General features: G+C 36.6%; 1 protein-coding gene across 1 annotated transcript in view; it reads right to left on the reverse strand.

Annotated features, from left to right (window-relative positions):
• MBOAT2 (membrane bound O-acyltransferase domain containing 2) overlaps window positions 1-20,916 on the reverse strand; it is a 50,694-nt gene that overhangs the window by 8,981 nt on the left and 20,797 nt on the right. Inside the window, exons 4-8 of the mRNA XM_062573012.1 lie at window positions 13,932-13,986; window positions 11,793-11,976; window positions 5,926-6,118; window positions 3,597-3,700; window positions 3,189-3,253 (exon numbers count right to left, since the gene is read on the reverse strand). Of these exons, the coding sequence (XP_062428996.1) occupies window positions 3,189-3,253; window positions 3,597-3,700; window positions 5,926-6,118; window positions 11,793-11,976; window positions 13,932-13,986 (601 nt within the window). The remainder of the gene's footprint in view (window positions 1-3,188; window positions 3,254-3,596; window positions 3,701-5,925; window positions 6,119-11,792; window positions 11,977-13,931; window positions 13,987-20,916) is intronic.

The raw sequence follows: 20,916 nt of genomic DNA on the forward strand, positions 1-20,916 counted from the left end.
AGCAGGCTGTCCATGCAGGATGCACTGCATCGGGAGCCACATCACAGAAAGTGTGAGTTCACATATGGGCTCCCAACTGGCATGTTAATCAGCAGGTTCCCTACAAAGCTGGACACACATCTCCACAGGAGGTGTCTACAGGTAGGGGACCCCACTTCCAGAAGGGCCTACCTTCGTGTAACCCATGTCTCCTCTCTCTATGTAGGAGGGGAATGAAGGGGAGAAGTACATGCAAGAGTGTGCACATGTGTGCATTTTACATGCATGCGCTATTAAAACTTCTCAGGTTTAATTATAGAAGGATGTTCAAAATTTGGTTGATTAAACCACAATACTAGCCATTTAAAAAGATGTTATCTGTTGCAGTACTGATATTAAACCTGAATTTATAATTAACATGCAATCAATGAACTATGTATCATTAATAAATCAGTATACTAGTTCAGCTGTTATTTGTTTTCTCCCTGCAAAGCATGCAGGAACTAACAAAACTAACTAAACTAAGCAAATTTCAGCCATACCAACCCAAGTTAGAGAACAAGATATATAGTAGGAGAGAAAAAAACAGCTGAAGAATTAAAAGTAAACTTAAAAACCCCTTCATGAATTTGTCAATGATGGTTGAAACATTTCCTTGACACCCCTAAAAGCAAACCAAGGAAACATGGTCATCACAACAGGCTGAGAAACCCTATCCAAATATAGCTTACCCATGACTTGCTCTAGGAGTGGGAAGACACATCAGTTGTTCAGCAAAGGACTGTCCTTGGTTTGGTCCTATACTTCCATTACTAGGCTGGATGATAGACTTCAAAGTACACTTCCTCCCACTCCTTTCCTCCCTTCCCTCTTCTCTTTTTTTAGGGGAGCCGTAGAAGGGGAGTGAGAGATTGGGATTTTTTTTTTTTCTTAGCACATATAGTACTAGAATTCAAAGCAATTTTAACAAACTGAGTGATGCTCCAAAATAAACAAGATGGATTAAAGCCCCAAGCCTAGGACACCTAGGAAGTAACCTCAAATGGAAGATACAAAACAGTAAGTATGTAGTATTACTGGAAAGGTATATTTGAGCATGAATGTGAATCAACAAGACAAAAAAATGAGTATCAGCTGAACAGGAATCAACAATAGACTGCTGGGCAAAAAAGACAGACGCAATATTGTGAAGTATTAGCAAGCATATTATCTAAAGAAAAAGAAAGTAATTAATCCATTCAAATGATCTACCCAGACTGCAACAAGCCAGGAAGAGAACTTGGAGATCTTAGGAGAACTATACTACATCCACTGTAAGAAGATAAGAAATCTGGAAAGAAGCCAGAAGAGAGCAACAAGAACGACAGAGGTTTTGCAGATATGACCATAGACAAATGGAATTAAGTGTCTCAGTTGGAAAAAAAGAACAAACAGGCTGAGGGGGGAAACAGAACAGCTTCTCAATCAAAAATGTTATCACAGTGATATACATAATATCTATTTTAACTTATTATGGTAATACCTTCGAAGTGCTATATTTTATGATCTATATTAAATATTTATTAAATTGCTTTATGATCTGTGGCTCAGTTAATGCCTTACGAGCTGTTACTAGCTCTAGTTTTCTATGTCTGATCAGGTTTTGTGTAAATCTTATAATTTTTATAGTTCCTTTTCAAAGATTATCAGAAAAAACAGAAATAATGCTTTGTATGCCTCATTTCTGTATTTCATATGAGAAATAGCTAAGATTTTAGGTAATTCCGCAAATAGTACACAAGAGAGGTATTAAAAGTGGCCGTTTAAAGTAAAACATGAGCTTATGCTATTTGAACTGCTGTAACATACCCACTCATCAAGTGCTAGCTAACACACACTCAGCACTGCTATTCATGAACTTCATATATAATAATGAAAAGTAATCTTTCACAGTGAAACTTTTAAGAACTACTCATCTCCCTTGCACTGTGGCAGAATCAAGATCCATATAGATTATCCTCAAAAGATTGATTGTTTTCTGACTATTTTTAAAAACACTCATTAAAAGATGCTAACTTCTCCTAACATCTTTTAGAGTCACCACACCAGCAATTGATTTGCATTTTTTCTTTCAGTTCAACATAAATGTCACTTCATTCCCCACTAAAAGTCTAAAATGATTAATTTAGGAGATTTGAAAATTTGTTGAAACTTGATCTTTTTACTGTTTCAACGCTGATAAACTTCTCTCATTCTAAACTAAAAATACATTTTTAAATAACTGCTTTGGCTTTACTAGTGATACATTTCAATACCTGTGAGCATATAATTCTTCCTTACTGACTCTCCTAGCAACAGATTTCATTGTCTATTGAGCCAACTTGATTAATCACAAAATTCAATTTCTTTTTCCTCCATAGGTTAGAAAAAACATTTCAGAAACAGAGCACAAACTGTAAAGAAGTTTGTAACATCCTGTTCCCCGCCATCCTAAGATAAGAGACAAAATCCTCTGAACCATTCCAAGATGGGACTTAAATCAAACTCCCAGCTACTGGTAAAAGACCACTTATGAAGGGACTGAGAGAAGAGAAACAACATCTGTGTCTACCACTCTCAAGAACATTTTTTAACCTTCTAGTTACCAGAGTGAAGTGGTAAAAGCAGAATGATTTACTTCACTGGGCACTCTATCTGTTCCCTGGACAAGGAGAAAAATGCATCTGAGGGATGCGCTGAGCAGTTTGTAAATTGTTTTGGTAGCACATTGTAGGTTTGACATCTGCAGCACAGCCGTTACAGAAGGAGCGCACAAAGCTGCCTCGCAGACCTCAGCCAAGATCCTGTATTACTGTGTGGCTAAAGAAAGTCAGAGCTTCCCAGGCTGGCAGCCAAAGATATACTTTTTGCACAGTGCTTTCAGCAAGATGCGCTTCTTGGGAAGCTGAAGACTAAAGGGAGGAGAGATGAAAAGGACTCCTTAAATTAATACTTGTAGGTTGCCTCTGATCAATGGTAAAGACAAACAGTTTCTATTATTACCTGATTGTTTGTGCTGAAAGATAAACGCTAGATTCAGGAGCTTTAAAGTACTACTCAAGAATGTCTTGTGCAACTGGCTACACAACCACACCGTTTCGTGGATTTTAGCTTTAAATGTTAAATTATCTTCAAAGACGTATTTATCTAAAACTTCAGTGCAGAAAAGTTTTCCTTTAGGAAATAAATACCTTTTAAGCCAAAGAGCTGTTTGAATATTCCAGTTATCAAGAAACATCTTGAAACTTGTGGAAAACTGCAAAATGAAAACAAATTATTTCCACGATTGTAAAATGTTGTAAGATATTTCAGAACTCTGTAATATGACTAATAAAAAGATTACTTTGTGATGAATTGAATAAGGAAGCCAAGAATTTACTCAACCATTTATAAGCACAAAAGATTTTGGAATTCAACCAACAGGTACAATATATCCAAAACACATCATTTTCCATCTTTTCCCAAGAGTATGAATATATCATTTCTGATTAATGACATATTCACTATTTTGAGAAACAAAATGTATAGGAACAGTTAATGAAATTACAATTAAGTCCCTCCACAAGCATTCATTTTATTTGAAACAACCATGAACAAACCTCAATTTGTTGGATTCTCAGATTTGATACTAGATCCCAACGTGTAACTCCATTTTTATCATAACCTCTAAAACCAAACCCTGCGGCATTATTAATTGCATCTGCTGCAATGAAACAAAGAAACAAATGAATTATAAACTGCCTGTATTATACATATTGCTCTCATCACATAATACACAGTTTATTCACGGTATTTATCACATTTTGAAGGCTGCGTACTTATTTTCTAAAATACCAAGGATCACTGTATTAGACACTTTAACAGGAAACAATCCAAGTAACATAATAGTTTTCATCTTAAAAAAAAATCTTATACAAAAGAATGAAAAATAACACTGTTTCACAGTGCAAGTATCTTCTTTCTCATACAGCCTACATATTTTTATTTCATGCTGTGCTTCTGATAGGCCTGCTTGAGCAATTTGACAGAAAACCAGAAAAACTCAGTAACATGCACAAAGGCTATGAAGTGGTTAACTATATATAGGTTGCAATCATTTCGGCAGCTCAACACTCAGATGCACGCTTTTAGATATTCATTAAATAACTATGGTGATGTTTAAAGCATAAAAGTAATATTGCATGATTCACCTTCAGACAGGTGCACATTTACAGCACCACACACAGATCAGTAAAAACCTAACGGAGGAGAAGAGTAATTTAGTAAGCACTGCATACTTCTAAAACAAATTGCCAAACTTCCACTGGTGGCACAAGACTTGTGAGCCACATGCTCCCGAGTCCGATGCATTCACAATGCATATCAGAGCTCACATAGTTGAAAGAAACAATATTTTCCCCTTGGAGAAAAAGTCAGCTATTGTAATTTAGACTGTATGGGAAAGAGCAAGAGACATTAGACGATCTTACGTTCAAAAAGAAACAGCCGAAGACATCAAAAACTGTGTTCTTGCTAAGGAGTACAGAGAACACAGCTAGAATAAGTATTCATTTTATTATCATTTTAGTAAATATTCAGTTAGCAATTCATTTTATTAATATATTTCTTTTAAAGTGGGGGGGGGGGGGGGGAAGTATAACTCAAAAGCCTAACAGTCAGTAAAAACTAAGGCCACTGCACATCCTACTCACACCCTTTCAGTTAACATAAAGCAGTACAGGAGGAGTAAGGCCAAAACAAGGTACTTAGCAACTAAATAAAGTAGAGAGGTGATGCAGTTTTATGTTCCTCAGTACTTTGCCAAAAAAAAAAAAGAAAAAATCTATAACCATGTATAAGCAGAAATCCATCTGAATAATTACAAGAAAAAGACTAGGTTTTTTTGTTGTTGTTGTTTTGTTTTTAAGTTGACTCCTACTCTTGACAGATGACGACACTGGTACATAAGAGCACAATATTCAAAATCATTTCTTTCTGTAATATGCCCCAGGATCACTATACTCCGAGAAGCTGAAAGCATTTCATTCATTGACCGGGAATGAAACTAGCAGCTGTAAATGAGTCATGCTGCTCTAATACACTAAGGCCCTTTATTGCGTTGTTTCCCACAGCTTCTCAATCAAAAGAATTATGAAATAGACACATAAAACTGCAGAGGAAGAAGAAAACTGATGAGGTCTGTTTTGTGAGGCATTTCCAAGATGCTAACTTACATAAATACAGCATTTTGCTGTGTGTATGTGGGGGGAGGGGGCGGTGTCCTAGTAGCATGAAGTGGAAGGTAAAACATTGTATAAACTATATGATCTATTTGGTGTCTTAAACGAGTGATTACAGCATTCTTTCTGTCAATTAAAATATTTAGCAAGAGTAAAAATGAAGTATCACCCCATCAACTCTGGAATACTACTGCAAATGCCAAATGCTATTAACAACATTATGATAAATCTGCATATCAAAATATTCACTTCTCCTTTATGCTTGAATATCATCAAGCAACTTACTGATAATTAACCACAGAGGGAGGCTTGGAATGGCTTTTTAGATAGGCTGGAATCTAATTATCAAGATCAGAGATGGTATATCAGACTAGCTTCAGTACAATTTTAAAATGGGAAAAAAGTCACTGCTCACTAAAACACCACCTTCCATATTTCACTGAGATTTGATCAGTAGACCCTGATCTCATTTGCAACACTTACAACATTGTGCTTAGTTTTATAAATTTTATTGTTTTTGGGGAAAAAAACAGAAAACAAAGACACCCCCTCCCTCCCCAAACAGCTGTACTTTGACAATATCTAACACTACTTAGAAGTAATAATGTTTTCCTAAGGCCTCAAGAGGGCACTGTCACTTCACTCCAATACATGCTTCGCCCACAGCATCTCAAATAAAAAGCAGTACGTATGCTTTTTTGTTGCTTACCTAAAGTCCATGCAAAATAATATTTGGGTCTGGCAGCCATAAGAGACACATATAGGTAGAAAATCCTTACAGGCCATGATGCTGTAGCTCTGAAGTTATCATCAATGTTGTATTCCACAGGTAAAGTTTTTGTAATAGTCATGTGAAATAATAAGGACAGTCCACAGACTAAGAGTTTCTGTGCCACTGCTATCTGAAAAGTTTAAGACAGGAGACTGTGTAAGCTTCATTTTTATTAATCTCCTAGAAACAAAGGCAAGTTATAATTTTCCTTCCATACACAGGAGTGTGTACACATTTATATATATACACACACACACATATATACATATATATGTATAAAATGTAAGTATGTATGCCAACTCTTCAGTAATATATACTGCCAACTTAAAAACAGTTGGTAACATTTTATAGATGCTCAAGAAAGTCTCATCTTAACTAGGCTCTGAGCACCACTTCTGGTCAATGCAACAAATCAAATCTAACTACAGCCTCAGCCCCTGAAAAACCCTTTCAATACTGCAAACATCCTTCACAGTTCCAGTTTCACATTTTGTTGTAAAATTACCTCAACAAGTAAACCATTAAGACATTCATTACATAATCCAGAACAGGACACTTGAGCTGAGTTCTATTCCTGCAGCGATTCCAAAATTAATGGCAAAGCTTTAGTTCATTTTCAGTCATCTTTGGCATAATTCAGGTGTTCAGCTGCTGGCCAACAAAATTTATCAGTCATTTCTGCTGGAGTCTCAAAATATGTAAATTCCAAACCAACTGAAATAATTTATGAATTTACAACAAAAAAAACTTCAGTTTTATGGAGTTCTATTTTCCAGCTAAAATAGTTAAGCTATAAAGGACCAAAGAATATGCCCACATATGCATAAAAACATACTTGTTCAGCTAGGATCTGGACTCTTAGATTTCCTAAAAATTCAATTTTGTTATGGCCACCGCTAAAGAGTACACTCTGTTTAGAAAAATAACATTTCCAAGGCTCCATTACGAAGTGCACAAAGCAGTAACGCAGGGCATTTGCTGCTTTAAGGAGCTAGTCTCATCCATATTCCCCAGGCAGATATCAGGCGTTATTTCAGTGACTTACGCAGCGCGCTAGGGGAGAAGTTGAAGAGCACTAGTCATTTAACTTGCAAGTTTTGCCTGCAAGTGATCTCAATATTTAAACATTGCAATTTGAATTTACAAAGCAGTGACCTGAGAGGAACGGTGAGGGTAAGTGGCACCTCTGGATGTTGCATGCCTCACGATGATCGCCTCACCAAGTATTTTAGAGAAGATTAGAGAAAACAGCTAATTAAACCAGCTGGCTAATTCAAGAAGCAACTATCTGGCTATAGCTCTCAGTAGGTCCTTTTCATTGCTACTTGCTTTCTAAGGACTCTCATTTTAATGTTTTGCTCTCTCACAGGACTTCAAGGTGAAGGTCACCAACTTTCTCAAAGCGTTCTCTGTTTTTCTAGCAGCTATTAGCCCATCACTGTCTCCACCAGAGCACAGGGATAGTTGAGCGGGCATTAACAAGTTGTCTTAGGGAATTTTAGTAGAACTGAATGTTCAGAAAATCAGCTATTAACTCTAATGAAGCTTTAATTTTGATGTGCAAATACCTCATAAAAGTAGCCAAGTTTTGCATGTATCAGAAAAACATCACCAAGTTCCAATGACAGTAGCACGGATTTAACTTCAAAAGCTAAACCACAATTTAAAGTCATAATTTATCATGAGAAAAAGCATTTACAAGCTGGTAACTATTAACATGCTCCTTATTTTGTGTTTATGTTATATATTTTAAGTGTTTTTCACCTGAAGATCTCTACAAAGTCTCAAAATACTAAGTATTATCACTGCTTAAAGTGAACTTTTTCTAGAGGCCACTATTTTGCAGTTTTTACATATTTCAATAACATTAGAAAAAAAATCAATAATGAACTTATACAGGGCTCCCTTTTAAGCTGTATGTTTTAAAAGCTAAAAAACAAAAAAAACCCTCCTTGTAGTTTTCAGCTTGAAGTTGTAGAAAAGATACCATAGCAGGAGGTTTTTATATGTATATATATACATATGTGTGCATGTGTGTATATATATATATATATACACACACACACATACATGCACACACACCACACACACATATATATAAAGCATTTAAATGATGCATTTCTACAACCTTTTTTTGGCAGTAACACTTAAGTATAGGACAAGCATAACAACATCCAGGAACAGCATGCCTGTCTTCACAGTACATTGTGGGGGTTTTTGTTTCATTTTTAATACTGTCTCACTGCACAACTGTAAATCCCAGCGCCCCAGTGAAGTACGCTGAGGCCACTTACAGGGATCAGTATCAGGTACATGAATGTCCTTAGCGAACAACGATGGAGACACTCTCAGGCCCCTAGAACAACCTGAAGGTGCAGTTTCATGTTTGTGGGCAACTGGTTTACATGTAATTCCTGAAAGACGATCTAAACATAGGCTGCAACGCAAAAAAGCCGGCCTGCCTTCTCCCCTCACCACGGCTGCAAAGTTTGGCCCTTTTCCTTCTAGGGAGCCAGCTTAGGGAAGTAAATGAGCTGAAAAACCAGCTGTTTAATGGGGGGGGGGGGGGGAAGGGGGTGTTTTGTGGGTTTTGGGGGGGGAAGGTTATTATATATATATATATTTTTTTTTTTTTGAAAAAAGCTGCTTTTCAGCTGTATCAAACAATCTGAATCAGATCATCATGCAATTGAATGCATGTTAATACTACCACAATAAGCAAAAGACCCAGAGCCTATACCCAGGGCTGGCATATTCAGCATAAGTTTATACTTTGCTTGGCCTAAATAGGTTGTTAAATTGCAGCCTGAGGTTTGTTAATAGCACTTCAGTTTTGAATAGGCCTCACCTGACACCAGGAAAAAAAAAATGTATAGTTGAATTACCTATATCAGCCCATTTATTTAGTATGGCTTAGCTGACTAGGTTATTGATACAAGGTTCTTCTCCAAAGCTTAAAGAGGTAACCCACCAGATTTCACATTCAGGTTTTCTTCTTTAAATAGGGACAGGCAATTTAAAAGTTTAATTTAAAGATTCATTCACTCTTTAGAGCTTTCAATATCAATTTAAAAAAAAATGAAACATGTTATTGCAGAACAACTCAAACACACTTTGCCAAAAGAAACTGTTATCTGAATGAATTAAAAGAGCATAAGCCGCGGGATGTTTTCAAACACATACATAGTACTATGTACATGGCAGTCAGAGTAAAAAAAAATTCACTAAGTAATTAAGAATTTTGGTGTAGGAACTTCTATTGTGATCAGGGAATAGACAGTTAGTTTTGCAAGGAAAAGAGCGAAGCTTTTTTTTTTTCCCCCTCCCTTTTAGCTTTGATGAACAAAAGCTGAGTGTTCCTGGATAAAAATATCAAATATGGTTAACACTGGGAAGGGAAAAGGGTACCAAGTTAAAAGGCAGTGCCAGAGCAAGAACAAATGTGCATAAATTAGAAGCGCATATAATTAGCTTGAAAGCTAGATTCCTAATCAGAGGAAAGGAGTTCAAGAACAGCTTTCTCATAGACACAATAAAGGCCAAATAAAAACAGAAAAACCCACAAACCACAAAGCAAAAGCTCCACTGAGCTTAGGGATTATATGAATCTATTTCTGAATAAACAAGTATATAAATATATATTAAGTAGATGTAGATCTTTTAAATTTGAATGAATTTTTCATTTTTCTTGGCTGATAAGCAATTGATAAAGAGATCACTATAATACTGAACTACGTTAAAGTATTGGAGAGGATGACACCTCAAATTACTGGTAAATAAGCAAGAACTTCAACATGTAGTAAGAATCTGCATAAGAGGTGAAAAAAAGAAAAAAAACACAGGTATCTGCTCTCTCTTAAGAGTAGCCGGAATACAAAGGAACTTACAAAAACAGATATTAATTTCTGAGAGTTGACAGCACTTTGAGCACCAACAGTTGATAGCTTGCAAAAAGGCACAATAGGAGAGTTATAAAAAGTATGTTTTAATGTTGGCTTGATCCATTTAACATGCAATGAAAACAGCAAAAATACTAAATCAAGTTAACATCATGCAGTTAACACATAGTACAGAGGAGGAAGCTGGCATGAACTTCTGTTATATAAATGATATTTAACAAGAGATGAACATTACTGTAAACTCAGCTTAAGGATTTTTTCATTTACTGTATTAACATTTGCTGATCTCCATTACATTTCTGATTTTGAGTTCCCTAACAATTTATTCTTCTTGAAATAATAAATAACTTGATAATCTAGGAACACATTTAATGCATTTTACTATGAAGTTAATGGCATTTAAATATTTTTAATAGAGAAGCTGTGATGCCAAAAGGATGTTTAAAAACAGGAAAAAATATCTGCAGCTTTGTGAATACAGCACATGAATGCACGGACAGACCACGAGGAGCCAGCCTATGAAAGGAAGTTTCCTTTGTCTTTCTCACTTCCTGACTCAGTGCGCTCAACAGTACGCTTCCACGAGCTTACACACTTTGTCTGCATGTGGAGTAGTTCAAAATATTGCCACCCTCCAGCTACTAGTTTACATCCTTGCAGAACAAGTTACTGCGACTACAGCAAGGTAGGCAGAATGCAGCATGCAGATGTCCTCATCCACATCAACGGTGAGAGTGGCTGGAGATGACACAGCTAACTGGAAGCACACATATGGCCTGCTCTGTTTGCCAAGCTGTGGGGCTGGTAACCTCCAGCTGGTAGCTGTGAAAAGCAGCTAGCTGTGGGAGTGCCTTCATCTGCTCCAGCAACAGCTAGTGGTCCACAAGATGCACAGAAAACAGCTAATTGGTACTGAAACTGGTGAAAGCCATTTATCTGAAACGTGTCAGTTGCCTTCATGATAATTTTGGGTTTTTTTTTTTTGTGTGTGTGTGTGTGTGTGTGTGTGTGTGTGTGTGTGCACGCACACACACGGTAGTAATTATCTTGCATTGAGACACAGATTTAAAAATCAGACACACTCATTTAAGAGGGTATGAAAAAATGACAACAGAATATTCAGTACCATGAGCACTAAACTGATGAAAAAAAAATCGATGAAAAACTCAAACTCCTGAAACTTGTTACTTGTTTTGTACTTGAATTCACACATCTCCTGTAATGAATGATCAATTGGACTTTTATCTGTATGTATTTGGTCTCCTTTTTAATAACGGAATATAGAAAAAGAGAAATAGGCATACAGATTATTAGCCATAATGTCTTGCTTCACCTTCAGATCAAAAAAAAAAAAAAAAAAAAAAAAAAAAAAAAAAAAAACACATCTCTAGTACTTCTCTACACAGATAAAAGTAATCAAAGTTAAACAACAATTTTTTAAACTTATCATACATTTTCTGCAAGAAAATATAAAAGTTGAAGAATAGAATCTAAAATATACAAGAAGTTGACAGTGTTCATGGAAGTTTTTCTGAAACTCTTAAGTCTCGTCAGCTTGTAAGACAAGACGTGCAGTTCATCCTCACCAGGCCTTTTTCTGTGCACAGTACATATTTCAAAGGAAACAGTCATGAACTGCATCATCTAAAGATGGATTTTTAACCATATAAGCTTGTTAGGAAGCTCCAATTTCATTTGCTTTGTCTACAAGATCCGAACTGGAAACCATGGAGAAAACCAGCTTTAGAAAAGGTATTTAACTTTGAGCATAGTGTTGACAGTGCTGTTGATGAATGAACTCCAGATACAGCTCAGAAGTCATACCTATAAATGAACAGTGCAAACCAAGCATTTGACACAATGATTACATAAGCATTTGCACTGCAAAAAAGTCACAGATCTTACATTTGGAGAGGGATCCGTTTGTTCATATTTTGTATCCTCCTTCCCATTTGCTTCAGACTGTTGCAGCTGGTATGATCTGCCTTCAATGAAAGTAATATAGTCTTTGTAAGAGCACAGCGGGCCTGCCAGGATACCCATGAAATTACAGTTGTAACTTAAATACTCCACCAGACTTGGCATACGTCTGTAATTCAAAGACAGGTAACTCGTGAGATGTAACGTGCAGTTTTATACATTTCCACAGCAGGTAGACTCACTCTTAATGTTATCATTTATTCTAATCATCTGTTATTCTAATCAATTACTCTATCCATCTATTTTCTATCAGTTATTCATTTATAGTTAAAGTAGAAATGCACTTTGTGTTTTGTGATTACAATTTAAAACAGAAATATTTATTTCCAATTTGTACTAAGCATTTTCAGAGTGACCTCTTGGAACTATAGTGACTTTCTCCTTGCCCAGCGCCAAGCTAATATCTGTTCTTACACACGCAGCTTCATTATAAAGAGCTTAAATACCCACAGTATAAAATAGCAGCATCACTGGATGGGGTTTTCTTCATCTATTCAAATATTTGCAATACATTTCTCATGATAATCATGAAATTACTATGTTTGCTAGAGATTGTTATTGTCACAACTTACTGATACAAGTAGAATTCTTAAATATTTTTAAGTAAACTTAGTAGAACAGATCGTCCTTCTGCAATAAACCAAAATTAAAGACACTAGCTTATTCAGTTGTATCTCAAAATGATAAGATATTGATTTTTTCTGACTCTACTATCTCCAAGTCCTAAAAACTCTTGCATAATTAATAACAAAAACGTTTAAGAGTAGATTCCACTGACCTAACTTTCTTCCTACTCAACAAAAAATTGGCAAGGATGAAAAAAAATCAAAGTAATCTCAGTACAAGTGCAAAAAATAGTCTAGAGGATTTGTACATCGCTGGTGTGACATACACGGAATGGCATACAGTTGGTCCTGACATATATATTAGCATAAACAGCAGGGATTTGGGTGCAGGAGTGACCTGTGTGAGTGGAGGCCACGAACTGCCCTGTGTTGGTCATAGATGGGTCCAGGCTACTCTGAAACAGATGGAACACCCCTTGCAAGCCAAAACTGCAAGCAGAGGAGCACACGTCATCTCTGCTCAAACATGCTTAGAGAGCAACAACAGTCACTAGAGAAGGAAAAAATGGAGGAAATGTAACAACAGTGCTGGAGACACAGCTGGAGATGTACTTGTAGAGTAAGTCCCCGTGCCAAAGGAGGAACTGCAGTCCCAGGTGACCCATGCTAGTTCAGGGGCATTGCTGAGGAGCACGGCCCATGGGCAAGCCTTCACCAAGCAAGGGCACTCCCCCAGGGATTGGGGCAATCTGCCCTGGGGCAGAGGAAAATGAGTCTGCAGCAAAAAGCAGCAGAAAAACCATCACACAAACAATCCCAACCTCCTGCACCACCCGTCACCTCAAAAGGATTGGCAGGCATTAAGTGTAACTTGGTGAAAACAAGAAAAGTTGAGGCTATGAAGCGGGAAGCAGAGGTGTTTGACTGAAGATGAGCCAGGGGAAGGAGGAAGAAAGGTGTTTCCCTAAGCATTTAACTGCTTTCTTTTCTCCTCTGCAGTAACCAAACCCGTAATCAAAAGCTTGTACTAGTTGGCAAAAAATTAACCAAAATTCCCCGAGTCAAGATTGCTTTGCCCATGACAACATATTATTTTCAAGTCTCCTGAATAAAGGAAGTCAAAAGTAAACTAAATATTAAAACAGAAATTACACAAGCATGTTCCTTTGCTAATTATTTTATATGTATTAAATGTTACCTAATCTCCTGATTTGGCATAGTCATTAATATGCCTGTAATGCACAGAACTTGGAATGTTTTTATTAAAATAATTTAAGTATAAATTCTATTTCAATAGACATATCCTGGGAGATATAGAGATATAGAGATATGTTGTTAAATTACAAATATGAAGCACATGGTTCTGTTTTAGATCAGTTTGTAAGCTCTCCATCTTGAATATGAGCAGTAGCAATTCCTCAAAGCATTAGTAAAACACAAACCAGCTGCTTCTTATCTCCAAAGTCAGACCAGACCTATATGACCTATGAAAGCCTACCTTACAGCCAAGCACCTCTGTGATGGAGTCAAATCTTCACTTTTTCGAAACATTCCTAGTAAATAGAGGTAAAGTAAAAAAATAAATTTAAGACCTAAATCATTAACTATCAATTTCTTTGTTAAATGGAGTAACCCTCATGCTACAATGTAATTTCTTATTTGCTCAAATAATTTTGGAGGTTTTATGTAAAACAACATTTTTACACTGGAGTTAGCTCAAACAATTCTTATCACTGATAAAACGAGAACACTTTCATTTCCTCAAATACACCCAGCAGTGTGTATACATCAAGTTGTGTTATTTAGGAAGCTTTTAAGGAGGCTTTTAACAGATGTTCACAATTACATTTCTCCTATATTTAAGGCTTCAGAGCCCACAGGTTTTAAAAACTTATTCCCAATCCTGGAGATCAGACAAGCTCCAAACTCCATTCAACATTACAGTAACCCAGGGATGTTACACTAGTCAGTACACATTTGATAATACAGTATGAGGACGGTCCAAGACAGATTTAAGCAATTCAAAGACCTCACAAAATCACTTTTGTGCTGCAGCCCTAAAGGTGCTAAACAGGGTCCCGGTGAAACAGCCAAGACAGCAGAGGATGCTCAAGTCTTAACTATGAGCACTAACCCCTGCCAGCAGAAGGGGGCAGGCCAAGTCTAAGTTCAGCAGCAAGACTGGATTTACCCTCTTGCCATACACAGCACCTTCTGAGTGCTGGTAAGGCCACCTCTGAAAAATGGGTTTCAGAATTCATGCTACAGTAAAAGAGAAAAGGCAAATAATGCAACTTCCAAAACTTTGAATAATAATAAAATATTTGAATTCAAGGGCAGGGGGTGTGTAACTCCTCTCAATCAGGACTGGTTTATACCAGCCAGCAGCGCTGGCCAAGTGACAGTTTCTATTGCTTTTGCATGCTCTCTGCTCCATAGACATCAGTGCATGCATGCACTCCATTCAGTTCACATTTGCAAATTTTCTTTGCGATTTTAAGTGCTAGAAAATGTATTTTCATTAGCCTAGTTTCCTAATGAAAATTAAGCTTATGCAATCCTACTTTAATTAATTCTTCCTTCCTAGCAGTTTCTAAATCCACCAGCCAATTCTCCACCAAGCCTGATGAAAGAGTACAGGTAATATAGATATGAAATTCTAATATATTTATGAGAATAGGTGACTGTACATAAGGAAGAGATCCTACTAGTTGCTGCACTTGGAAAGGCTGGCTTCAAAGCCTACCTTTTGTTTGATGCCAGCAGGTCCACAGAGGCGAACACTTATATTTTCTCCAAACATAGGAGTTTGGATTGGAGCCTATACTTTTGATATCTTAAAAAAAGAAAAAAAACACAACCTAACAACAACATGTAAGTGAAGTTTGAGATAGAAGTCCATGGGAGACCAGGGAAGTGACGAAGCTTTATTTAATTCTATGACTCAAAGAAATAATAGCTATCTAAAGAGAAGATAATCTGTTGTCCTCATGTGACTCCAGAACTCTGACCTATAGACACTTATGACTTGCATATTGCACTTTTAGTCTTCAAAGCTGAGACAATAAAGAGGAATTAAGCAGCTTGATGCCTTTCTTCCAAAAGGACCTGCAAAACACCTTCTGACATTTCTGATCCTCCACAGTAGAAAGTTACCCCAATCCGTACACATTCAAAGGAAGGACAAAGATGCTCTCTCTTCTCCATCATTACATTTTCTCACATGCTCCCTAGTACTACAGTAAAGACTTACATACTGACAATTGGACTGAAAAAGATCTGGGAGAAGTTATTTTTAAAAGTGTCTTTAACCTTTAAGGCTACAAGCTTACAGGTCCCAGTTCTTCAAATTGAACAGAAACTAAAGCATTAAGTTTAACGCTGAAGAAATCCTATACAGGTAGATCATACAAAACAAACAGTGTAGGGAAGCAGCCCATAGATAATCTATGAACTCTTACAACATATACAACACCAACTGACCAGAGCAGGATCCTGCTAGCTGTGATATTCCACATGAGTATTTTCCCCTTAAGTCAGAGGAAGCAGTGACCAAGGGTGTCCAAATGAACTTGCATAAACCCAGATTAACCACTAAATAAAGGTAACTCTTAGTCAAATTAAATAATCTATTTATGTGATGTAAAAAAAGGATGAAGTGGGGAAATCAAAATAGAAACAGAGGAATCTAAGAACTGAAATGTGGTCTATATTTTTGGAGGATAGTGAGGAAAGAAAGAATAGGTATATTTGAAATAGGTTCAAAACATATACACCTCTCTCTCTCTCTCTCTCTCTCTCTCTCTCTATATATATACACACACACACACCCCTATATATATAAGTGGGTCTTACAGCCTTGGTAACTTAGTGGGTAATGTATCCAGTATACTTGAGACAGTAGACGTAACTAAGCCTCCGTGAATTTTTCATTTCCCCATCTCATTAGAGACATTCCCAGGCACCCCAAACTCAAGCTTCTTATGAGTGGCTTCCTCCACCCCATCTTCTCCTTCCTCATCTCAGTGTCCTGAAGGCCCATCTTCCGTCTTTGCGTTGCAAGCAAGAACACGGAAACCACTGATCTCTGCTAGTCTCTCACTTAAACTTTCAGGAAGCTACTAGTTTTTTAAATTAATATAAAATATAGACAAATATGCTTTTCTACTAAAGGTCATCTCACAGAAGATGAATGAATATATACATATTCAGTATTGCTAAGGCAGTGCATCTCCCCATGGCCTCATAAATCATAGCTACTTCCTAGCTACTAAATGTAGAGATTAAGGACAGCCATTTCATTAAAACGAAGCTGCTAGGGAACTCTGGAAGTTTTCTAGCTTTTCTGTAGAGATCAAGTGTTCTCCTGTCCTAAACCACAGAACTGCTGCAATGGCAGCATCTTCTATTTCCTATCAAATCACAAATTGGGAATTAGAGAAAACTCCTTCTATCAAATTTCTGTTGAAGAGGTGAAATGACTTGGTCAACTCAGCAACTGTAACTCAGCCTTCTCATTTGTAAAGTGGGAAAAAATCCTATATGCTTTACTTGGCAAAAGAATTTTGTAAATCACTAAAAATTCTCCCCCCCCCCCACTCCCTTCATTGGTCTAGATCATAAGAAAATGATATTTTTTTCATCTCTCCTCAGGAGATCACATACTGGCAAAAAAGCCAACACCTTTAGGTACATACCAAAATACTTCCGTACAGCCTCCAGCTAGCACACTAAGTACTAATACGCTCTCCCACTACATTATATCCTTCTACCTCAGCTTTACAGTTGATCTGCTTGAATATTCTCACCTTTACATTTGCATGAAAATTTGACTGTTCAGTAAATTCCCTAATAATGCTTAAACATAAGATTATATCACATTAATAAAACCTAAACATGGAAATTATATCATAGATTATTGTATCTGCAGGAAGTTTTAATTTAAGGTTGTGAAATGGATCACTGGCTGAACTCAGATGCATGCTGTTAGTAAAATATTTTAGGACCTAAAGACGACAGACAGACAACAACAGTTTCAGTTGTTACTAGCATATTGGCAGCAACAAAAGTAAACAGACACAGATGCCAGCTGAGTATAATTACAAAAAGACTAGAAAAAGCAAGAAAAAAAAATAAAGGCAAAAGTTTCGATATCCAGAGAGCAGAGCAAGCAAATGCAAGTCCCAAACAACACCTGAAAATTTAACAGTGGAAAAATGCAATACAATTTCCTTTAAACACTAATGACATACTGTAATCAAAGCGATTAAGTAACTGATACTGAAGCAATAATGAACACTGTGTCACTAACACAACAGGGAGTACTTTAAAAAATGTACAAAAATATAGCTCAAGCAGCATTAAAAATTTCCTAGACTTTAGGAAAAAGGCTCAAGTTACTAAAAATAATAATAATAATAATAATAGCAGGTTCACTGACTTAAAGCTAAACACACAGCAACTGAACAGATGAATTAGAAAAGCACATTCTTGGTTGAACAGCTGCAGCTTTTTGCTGCAATACTACCATTTATAAACTGGAACTGGGTCATGATGACCCATCAAAAATTTTAAAAGTATGTAGTTCAACATGCGCAAGCACATATCTCGCCATCCGAGGAACTGGTCCATTTTCTGTTGCTCAAAGTTTCATGAGAGCAAACATGTAAACATACTTTTAAAAAGGCCTGATAATAACATCACTATTTAAAAATCAGAAAAGCACATTATGAAAATAAAGGTCCCAAAGTAACAGATATAATTACTTTCTTAAACAGATGATCATCTCTCCCTACAGCAACAAAAAAAGAAAAAAACCCCGCACACATTTAATTGCAAAAATGCAAAAATAAGCCAGCCAAAACACTGTACTTTTTTTTTTATCAAAGGGTCACATCATGACAATCAGTAATTCAGCCTGATAATTCCATCTTGTTTTTGTAGGTACTTGTTTGAAATAAATTTGAAATATCGCATCTAATGTATAGAAGCATATAAGCTGTTCAACACTTCAATACATCCACATTTTCACACTTCAAGCAAGAATAGACTGAAGTTGTCTGCAAGCCTTTAGAAAGACTCAGTGCCTTTTTGCTGAACATGAGAAGTATTTGCCCTTGAGAAATGTAAAAGGAGTACAGTCAAGTTAATTGAAAACAAGGAGGAAATGTTTATAACTAGAACAAGAAACATTCTTGGAGACTTTTGATAGTATTATATTACTTGAGAACAGCTAACAAAGCCATTTGATTAACGTAATAGCACATAGTAATTTCTTACTGGCTTGCAATTGATCTGTTCTATCCCAACTGTACTATGCTTTTTTTTTTTTTTTTTTTTTTTTAATTTTGGCTTAAAAGCATTTGAGGAGTATGGTTCAATGAGGCAGGTAGCAATACACACTTAAGACCATTGCAACTAAAAAGGAATTTCCACAGAAGTCTCTCCAACATTGTTTCTTTTTCCTTCCTACCTACTTCCTTTCCATTTTCCCCATGTATTTTATCTATGCATTATAATATCCTCCCTCTCTGGAGCTGTATGGAACTATACCTTCATTCCTGAGGCACGTAGGGATAGGCTCTACCAACCTATTTGGAAATCTGACAGCACTATAATAACACAATAGCCACAGGAGGAAAACCAGGATAAGATAATTTGGTCATTGCCCTAATAGGCTGATATTTAACAAAGTACACACAGGGAGACTTAAAACATTAGGTGTAACCTTACTATACTTGCCAAGATACTATTCAAAGGAAAAGGGAGAGGTATATAACCCTTTGAGTGCCTATTCATTGGAATATTCACCTCTTTCTAGTTCAGAGCCTAGTTCTCGGAGCCTTAACAGATCCGCATCAACATCTCATCTGCTGCTTTTCAGAATGGAAAGTGTCAGGTACATTGGGAGGAAGTAAGTAATTAATAAGGAAAGGAAGCAGAGCCCCAGGGAAGAGCTCGTAAAAATCAGCAAGCAGAGTTGAAAACCAAGCCACATGGGACAGGAGACAGGTGCACACGGGAAGAGCAGAGTGCATCGTGTGTGTCAAAGTCTCTGGAAAGCGAGAAGAGGAAGCTGGCAAAAAGGAAGAACACTATACCTGTGGTTTCCTACCCGCACCTAACTATGCTTTTCTGGACAAATCTAACAATAATAAGAGACAAATTTGGAAGAAGTGTAGTCACAGAAGCTTGTAGATGAGTATTACACTTAAATAAAAGGGGTGAAAAGCCACTTAAGTTTTATGTAGTATTTAGTTAAACTGGAGAAAAATTAAAGTGAGCTTGGAAGAAGTTGGATTTTTCCCCTCCCCCTCTTAAATATCAATTCTCACGTTTCTCAGTTTTTGCTGAATCTCCTGAAGAGATTTAAAAATGTGTTGCAAGTTCCAGAATTTTCATGGGCTATAAACATAAACAGACTCTCTTCAGAGATTTTTAAGATTCACTAAGTATTAGTGAATGCTTAAAAAAAGCAAGTTGCCAAAGAGCATAGGGATCAGTAAAATTAGATTTTGATATGGGTCTTGCCTGAGAAGATCCCCGAGCTGATACAGATTTGCAGTCAAACGAGCGAGGGTCTGTATGGGTGAGTGGGTCAGCAACAAGGACAACCCGACACACAACTCATTGCAAGACACATCATTTGAGCAATGACACCACAGCTCTTCCTCTCTCCAGCTTCAGTTTTATGCTTTGTAACTATAATAGCAAAAACTTACCATTATACCATCTTTCAGCTAGGACTACATTCCTTTCTCAAGTAAAGCCCTCCACATTTAGCTTTTCTAAACTACAATTGTAGACATTTTCCCTGCTTCTAAGATATCTGCAACAGATTGTTCCTTCTTCAAAAGGACTAAACAACAAAAGAAAAAAATAGTTGCGAGTTTAAGGGAAAAGGCATTTCAGAAGAGTGAATCAAAAAATCATTTTCTTCCTTGACTGTTATTAGCCAGTGTTACATAAGTCTGAATCTTCCCAGAAAGAATGAATATAGGTACTAACAGCCTCTAAACCACGTAAAAATATTTCTGCCTTTGGAAAACATACACGTGTGATGCCAAAGATAATCAACCAAAAAATAAAAAGCAAGTCTTCACATACTATTTGTTTCTGGCAATGCTCAAGTAACCAAAAGAAACCCCAAAAGCAAGAACTATCAAGGGCTTAATAAGGATAATTTCAAAAATAAATGAGAATACAAAGGCAGGGTTAAACTTGTGACCCACACAACATTGAAAAAAGATTAGTATTAAATAAAAAGACTAAATGATTTATGTAAAACTTCATACAACAGTTCTGCTTCTAAAGAAATAGCAGTAAGTGCACAAGGTTTATATAACAATTATAATGGTCATTGCTTATTTATAGGATTCTGTACTAGCGTTTGCTGGGAATCAAACACATCTGCACTAAGATGCACTATTAATATGTGGCATGAGTTGCCTTCAGGGTTATATCTAGTTCTCCCCAGGTCTTGC

This window comes from Rhea pennata, chromosome 3 (genome assembly GCF_028389875.1).
Source record: "Rhea pennata isolate bPtePen1 chromosome 3, bPtePen1.pri, whole genome shotgun sequence".
Taxonomy (NCBI): domain Eukaryota; kingdom Metazoa; phylum Chordata; class Aves; order Rheiformes; family Rheidae; genus Rhea; species Rhea pennata.